Source organism: Helianthus annuus, chromosome 3 (genome assembly GCF_002127325.2).
Source record: "Helianthus annuus cultivar XRQ/B chromosome 3, HanXRQr2.0-SUNRISE, whole genome shotgun sequence".
Lineage (NCBI taxonomy): Eukaryota > Viridiplantae > Streptophyta > Magnoliopsida > Asterales > Asteraceae > Helianthus > Helianthus annuus.
Window position 1 is genome coordinate 8,290,203 of NC_035435.2, and position 8,112 is coordinate 8,298,314.

General features: G+C 36.6%; 1 protein-coding gene across 1 annotated transcript; it reads left to right on the plus strand.

Annotated features, from left to right (window-relative positions):
- Positions 1-2,008: 2,008 nt before the first annotated feature.
- LOC110928587 (flavonoid 3',5'-hydroxylase 2) lies at positions 2,009-4,045 on the plus strand. The gene is made up of 2 exons (XM_022171607.2): positions 2,009-2,930; positions 3,266-4,045. The coding sequence occupies exons 1-2, from the start codon at positions 2,013-2,015 to the stop codon at positions 3,896-3,898; spliced, it is 1,551 nt and encodes a 516-aa protein (XP_022027299.1). The 5' UTR covers positions 2,009-2,012; the 3' UTR covers positions 3,899-4,045.
- The last annotated feature ends 4,067 nt before the right edge of the window (positions 4,046-8,112 follow it).

Genomic DNA, 8,112 nt, shown 5'->3' on the forward strand with positions numbered 1-8,112 from the left:
AACTACTGCTTCACGTTCCACTGTTGTTTGTAGCCTTAGTACAGATGTTGAGTCTTCAGTGATTTCTTCAAAGGTGATCAGTCTTTGGGAGGGCAGTGCTTGAGTCTTCAGCAGTACTTAGGAAACAACAGTAGATAGAGCAGCAGTGTTTGTCTTCAGCAGTCTTTAAGGTATCATCAGTGTTTGGTTCATCAGTTGTTGTAGTTTGAGCAGCACTTACGATTCATCAGCTGTTAGAAAACCACTGTCAAGGGGAGAGCATAGGGTAAACTGCTGCTTATTGATGGTCCACTGATGAGATCCGGTTTTGGCTTTACATTATCTGTTCCTCTGTTAGGGTTCAATCCCAACATATAGGAAATACAAGCGGCGTATCCACCATGTCCTTATCAAATTCCATCGGCTTTGTTAGCGGTTTTGATTGGTTCTGTGCGACGAATTGACCTAATACCTACTAACTAAAAAACATAACCAAATCCATAAACAACCAATGCTTGAGTCTCGAACCCGAAAAGAGCGTGACTAAATGATGGCCATACCTACATCCATAGTTATGAGGGAAGGGTCGGACTATTAATAAGTGAGACGATACCCACATCACATAAATTATGGGGAAAGGTAAGCCGTGATGAGTGATGATGCTACACAACATGAACTAGCAATAAAACAAATCATAATGCATAACATGGCGATAACATAAAATGTCCAACTAAAGGATGAAAACGATGATAAATTCTAAAATAGTGACGTCGAGAGCGTGATAACGACACAAGCTATCAATGATACTCATTAAGAGTTCATAATTGTATCGATTGACGTTAGTGCGAACGTCAAGGATACGTAGTGGGAGTAGCAGATAGAGCCGATAATGAGGGAAAACCAAATGTGAAGTCGAATGACGGAAGGAATGAAGTAGTAGTAATGATCTTAACTTGCACTAGTCAGGCGATAATTATGATTCGAACAAACGTAGAGAATCCTAAAATAAATGAGGAAGCAGCTCCTGTGCTCTTGGATCGGCCATCTGAAGATGTGTCTCGAGTGATGGAGGAGTAGGAAGAGAAATTCTAGTTTTACTAAGAAATGCATGTCATACATCTAGAAACCTCTCAAATACATCTTAAAAATGCATGTCATTCATTTTATTTGTCGCATTTCGAATCAATTAAAGCAATGCACTGAAACAACTAGTAGACTTACCGGTTAGACTAGTTGTGTCAGCACAGCTCCGGTACTCAGCTAGACGATAGATTTAGGACCTAGATTGAAGTCCTACACAAATGTTATACTAAATCCCAAGTGGGAAAACAAGGATATTCATCAATGCTTTCTGGACCATAAATAACAATTTGTCCGTAAAATTCAGCTTGTTATAACTAGCACATGTCCAAAAATGATGTTAAACATCATAATCCGAGAAGATAGGTGTGATTTTGTGGACTAAGAAGTGAGAATTTAGGCTGAAATCTATTTAGGTTTATTTTATCTACGTACATTATCTCATATGTAAACTTAAGCCCAAATACACTTAAGCCCATTAGTTTTTTTAATCCTAATCCCAATACTTAAAACCTTTGTTACAAATGTGTTACAAAAATGTGACGCATTTGTGACGGAATAGTTAATAGCTTTAACATTTATCCTCGTTAATGAGCTTTCGTTAGAATTGCGTAGTAAAGTAGTATAAATGTTTGTGATAGATATGATGAATCAAATGCCGTAACCGGAGAGAGATGAAAGTCAAGACTAGCTGTTGAGAGTGCGTTTCTCAATTATTCCATGCGCTTTTTTGTTGTAGTGAACCATTCAATTATTATTTTTTTTTTAGGGTAGAGGTGATGATGCGATACCAATAAAAAAAACAGCCTAACATTAACATTTGTATAAACAAATCCAAACCACAAAAAAACATATGAATAATTATTTACTCCACTGATGTAGTCGCATACAGCCTTGAGCTATAAATGCAGCCCTCGACTTCCACTATCGACATACATTTTTCATCTCCCAAAATGACACAAATCAACCTTGCATCATGGTGGTGGCAATGGGAAGTAATGACCACCATTTCAGTTGTGATCCTGGGTGTTCTATGGTACAAGTTGACACTATCGATCTCCTCGCGATCACCACGGTTACCTCCAGGTCCTTGGTCATTGCCGGTTGTTGGGTACCTTCCATTTCTTGGTCGTGATCTGCACATCCATCTCAAAAACATGGCTCACACCTACGGACCCATTTTCAAGTTCTATTTGGGAAGCAAGCTTTACATGGCTATAGACACCCCGGAGCTAGCTAAGGAGGTATTTCGTGACCATGATGAGACTTTTGCTAACCATGACCTAAATGCCGCGGCCTCGGTTAAGTCCCACAGAGGCCAAGATATGGGGTTTTCCGAGTACAGTGCAAACTGGCGTAAACTTCGTAAGATCTTTGTCCATGAGATGTTAAGCAGCAACAGTCTTAACAAAAATAGTTATTTCCGAACGGATGAGGTTAGAAAAACTATCAAGAATGTTTATAGTAAAATTGGGACCAATGTTAACATTCGTGATGTTTCTTTCGTTACTGGAGCAAATGTCATAAGAAGAATGGTTTGGGATGAAACATCATATACAGGTGAAAAGGGTGTCGATCTTGCAGCCGATTTACAGATGGTGGCAACGAACATCATCAAGCTTTTGGGGCAGCCAAACTTGTCAGATTTCTTCCCTACTCTTGCTTGGTTCGATCTACAAGGTGTTGAGAGGAGCATGAAGAAGGAACTTAAGAAGGCGGAACGAATTTTTGCAAGCATCATCGAAGATCGAATCATATCTAACTCCAAAATGTCACATGAAGATGAAGGAAAGAAAGACTTTTTACAGATCTTATTAGACCTCGAGGACCAACAAGAGCTCAACAACACCCAAGTAAAAGGACTTCTCTTGGTAAGATTTACTCTTACATTCAGCATGTCAAATAGACACATCTACACCTGTTTACTTGGTTAACAAAAACTGTGTAAAAAATTGTATATAGGCCATGTTCGGCTTAGCTTTTCAAAACAACTTATAACTTTTTGAAAAAATTAATAAATCAAAATGGAGTGACTAGCTTATTCACTTTTTTCCCTCACAAAATAGTTTCAACCAAGCACTCTTCAACTTTTCAAAAAGTCAATAAGCTAATAAGTTACTAAAATAAGCAATCTGAAACATCCACGTAATGTTGACTTTAGTCCAGTTGCAAGGACAACATCGTTAACCTTAATTTGTTGTATCAGGACGTAATGCTTGGAGGAACAGAAGCAACGACCTCACTCATAGAATTGGCGCTGGCAAATATTATGAAAAATAATGAAGTAATGAAAAGAGTTCAAGATGAATTAGTAGAAATGGTTGGACCAAACAACATAGTCGAAGAATCGCATCTTCCAAGGCTACAATACTTAGACGCAACGATTAAGGAAACACTCCGGTTGCATCCTATAGCTCCTATCCTATTCCCACGGGTACCGAGCAAGGATTGTGTGGTAGGTGGATATGCAATTCCGAAGGGGACTGCCGTCTTTATAAATGTTTATTCAATCCATCGGAATCCTAGATACTGGGACAATCCCATGGAGTTTAACCCCGATAGGTTCTTGGTGAAGGAAGGGACAGACATATTGGATTATCGTGGGAACAATTTGAAGTTCTTCCCGTTTGGATCGGGAAGAAGAATGTGCCCTGGCGTTCCATTGGCCGAGAAAATGCAAAAGTTTATCTTGGCTTCTCTCTTGCACTCTTTTAACTGGAGCTTGCCGGAGGGTGTAGAGCATGACCTTACTGATAGTTTTGCTCTTGCGTTAAGAAAAAGTAAACCACTCATTGCTGTCCCATATCAAAGGTTTCCAGATGCAAGCCTTTATATGTAATATTTTCAGACCTCGGTCTACTTATGGTTATAACTTTGTGTTTCTATTTTCTTTGAAGTATTGTGTAAACTTTGTGTTTCTATCTTCTTTGAAGTATTGTGTATCTAATAACGCCTATCGAAACTATGTTATATATTGTAATAACGATTATCGAAACTATGTTATATATTTTCTTTGAAGTATTGTGTGTTTAATAACGATTATCGAAACTACGTTATATTTTGTTTTTGATATAACTGCTGTACCAAGGATTAATTGCATGACGTCGGTTGGGTAAGTTGGTCACCAAGTAATATATAAACGGGTACAGGGATAATTAATAGTTTGAATTGATATGTTTATATAGCTATTTTATGAATTGCTTAATTAAGTATTAAAGTTGGTATTGGTGATAAATAGATGGGTTAAGTTATGTAATTCTTTGGATGTTTGCTTTGTTCTTTGGTAATATATAAAAGAGTTGTGAGAAGTTCTGTCAAAACAACAGGTATCAACCAAAGAATAACAAGATCTGATATTCAGATTATCAGATCTGTGACTTTATTACACAAAACTCAAATGCAAAACAACTCTAAGAAACACAAGATCTAACACAGATCTTGAACCAACCTTAACTAATGATAACGAAGACTAGTACGAATCTAGAGAGAGAATAACTATCTAAATGTGAGAGAAAGTGAAAACAGTAATACTCAACTAAGAGTGAAAACACCACATTCACTATTACATACAACAAAACCCTGAAACATAAGGCCTTCACTTTAATACTCAGGCTGGGCCTTCAGCCTTCACTTTACGAACACAACAAAGCCCAACTCCTACAAGCCCATCTTACAATTCCATGAGAGCCTGACAGCCACAGATCCAATTGCTAAGCCCAACTGCTACAACCTTTTTAACCACATTAAAACAAAAATAAAATAAGTTAATACATGTTATCCAACTTTTAGTTAATGAATATAGAGAAGGGTTTAAATAAGAACGCTAAATATCGCGAGAACCGTGAGAACGAATGAAAAAATCACGAGAACTTGGTCAAAAACAATTCAAATTCAAAATTTGTTTTTACACTTATCATTATTATTCGAATACAATGTTAGAAATTAAATTTAAACGTTTAAATTTACGTGAATTCGTAAATAACGAAAATTTACACATGTGTAAGTTTTTTCATTTACACATGTGTAAATTTGTTATATTTACACATGTGTAAAAAATCTAGTAAGAGTGATTTTTAGAGGAGAAATGAATTATTTGATGTTGTGAATTCTTATTTGATGTTGCATTTTAATTAGAATGAGGTGTATTAAAAAAAATCGGTTTTGATTGGTTTTCTCATTCGTTCTCACGGTTCTCGCAATATTTATCGTTCTCAAGATAACCCTCCTCAATGAATATATATATATATATATATAGGGGAGGGTTTAAATGAGAACGATAAATATCGCGAGAACCGTGAGAACGAATAAAAAAACCACAAGAACTTGGTCAAAAACAATCCAAATTCAAAATTTCTTTTTGCACTTATCATTATTATTCGAATACAATGTTAGAAATTAAATTTACACGTTTAAATTTTCATGAATTCGTAAATAAAGAAAATTTACACATGTGTAAGTTTGCCATTTACACATGTGTAAATGTGTTATATTTACACATGTGTAAAAAAATCTAGTAAGAGTGATTTTGAGAGGAGAAATGAATTATTTGATGTTGTAAATTCGTTTTTTGATGTTGTATCTTAGTTACAATGAGATTTGGATTAAAAAAATCGGTTTTGATTGGTTTTCTCATTCGTTCTCACGGTTCTCGCAATATTTAAATATTGCGAGAACCGTGAGAACGAATGAGAAAACCAATCAAAACCGATTTTTTTAATACAAACCTCATTGTAATAAAAATACAACTTAAAAAAAGAATTTACAACATCAAATAATTCATTTCTCCTTTCAAAATCACTTTTTTTAGATTTTCTACACATGTGTAAATAAAACAGATTTACACATGTGTAAATGGCAAATTTACACATGTGTAAATTTTCTTTATTTACGAATTCACGTAAATTTAAACGTGTAAATTAAATTTCTAACATTGTATTCGAATAATAATGATAAGTGTAGAAAAAAATTTTGAATTTGAATTGTTTTTGATAAAGTTCTCGCGGTTTTTTGATTCGTTCTCGCGATATTTAGCGTTCTCATTTAAACCCTCCCCTATATATATATATATATAGAGAGTGGGGATCCTACGGAAAGTGTGTTTTTTCCTAAAAAGTGTAAAAAGTCATAAAATACAATAATTTCAGGCATAAAACACACCTAAAACTCACAAATAATAGAATGAATATTACTAAAACACCATATTCAAACTCTAATTGTTGGAACCTGAAGGTTTGTTCATGCAGGTGAATCTAGTATAGGGGTTACAAGGGTTGTTTTTGTTATTTTCTTATAAACATTTTGGGCCGGTTTGGATGTTATAGGGCCAACTCGCAACCATTAGGTATAGGGCTTATGTTTCGGCCCTAGTGTCTAGTATATATACACATCTCAACCTTAGGGTTGAGGTTGTTGGTTGGGTAACAGGTTGCGAGTCCCTGTTCTTGTATCTGTCTTCGATCTACGTTGAATGCAAGAACTTTTGGTTTGTGATTTCTATTGCTCTTAGTTATCATTGATTGTTATTGTTATTGTTTGATCTTGAATCGTCTTGTGACTGAATTCCGCGCTTTCACAAGATATTATTGATATCATTGTTTGATCCTGTTCAGGTTTTACAATTGGTATCAGAGCCAAGAAACCATTCTTGGTTCGGTTTTGATATCAATCGGATTCAAAGTTAAACTAATATTACTAACCGGTTTGTGGTGATTGTTTTGCAGTGAAAGGATTCGATATTACTAATATGTTCTTGGTGGTTTTTGTTAAAAAAGTTACTGATTTGGATCGTATAATTTTCAGAAATCTGTTTGCTGATTTTGTGGAGCTGATTGAAGAAAATTCAAAGATTTCAAATCTTTGAATTTTGGAAGTGCTGAAAATCCGGGATTCCGAGTCAACAGTTCTTATCACTTATTTGTTTTGCAGGTCTCGACTCGCAACCACAGAGGTCTCGACTTGTCCTGTTTTCATCTCGACTCGCAACAACAGAGGTCTCGGCTTGTCCTGTTTTGGTCTCGACTCGCAACGGTTGAAGGTCTCGAGTGAAGTCTCGAGTTGTGCTGTTTTTGTCTCGACTCGCAATCGGCTGGTCTCGACAAGTAGTGGTGACTCGCAACCGCGTTCTCGACTCGCAACGTCAAACATAAACTCGTGTTTTGGACTGTTGATCTGTTGATCTGTTGGACTGTTGGACTGTTGGACTATTGGACCTTAATTAATTTAATTAATTAACCATAAACAAACATGTCAACTGCTAATGACCTAGCTGTCACAAACGCTCAGCAAGAGTTGGACTCAAAAATTGGAACCAGCTCTCGTATTCCAAGGCTTTTAGATGCTAATGACTTTCCTGAATGGAAGTGGCGTTTTGAGCAACATATCAAGTTTAAGGAGCCCAAGCTTTGGAGGGTCATTGAAAGAGGCCCTAGAGAAATCATGTATGAGAGGGAGACGAACCCTGGAGTCAAAGTCAAGAAACCTCGTGCTGAATATACTGACGAAGATTACGCTATTGTCGAAGAAGATAATCGAGCAATCGGATATTTGACCATGGGACTGGGGTCAGATATTGCTATGGGATTTCGCACTTGCAAATCAGCCAAAGAACTGTGGGAAGCATTGATCGATGTGTACGAGGGGAATGAAGATATGAGGGAAAGCAGAAGGAACCTGTTGAGGCAAAACTTCAACAATTTCAACTACGTCTATGGGGAAACCATTGAGAATCAGATTCAGCGTTTCTCAAAGATTATTACTCAAATGGATCTAGAAGAAATTCTTCCTTCAAAGGCGGCTCAGAATCGCCAACTTCTGAATGCCTTGCCTAAGAGTTGGGATAATCACGTTGCCATGATCAAGCGGACCAAAGATCTCGCAAGATGCACCTTGACTGAAATGATTTCACACATCAAAGCATGTGAGCTTGATGACAAGCAACGGGAGAATAATCACAAGTCCAGTCTGTTAGCCGCAGGTATTTCTGTTTCTTCCACCAATCCAAGCAATGACAACACTGCACTGATTTCACAGAATGGATCGAAAAAGGCTACGTCT

Excerpts from the sequence above, each read along its gene's own strand:
- LOC110928587 (XM_022171607.2), top strand. The coding sequence starts at position 2,013 with ATGACACAAATCAACCTTGCATCATGGTGGTGGCAATGGGAAGTAATG. Across the intron at positions 2,931-3,265 it reads AAGTAAAAGGACTTCTCTTG|GACGTAATGCTTGGAGGAAC; the intron begins GTAAGATTTACT and ends TTGTTGTATCAG.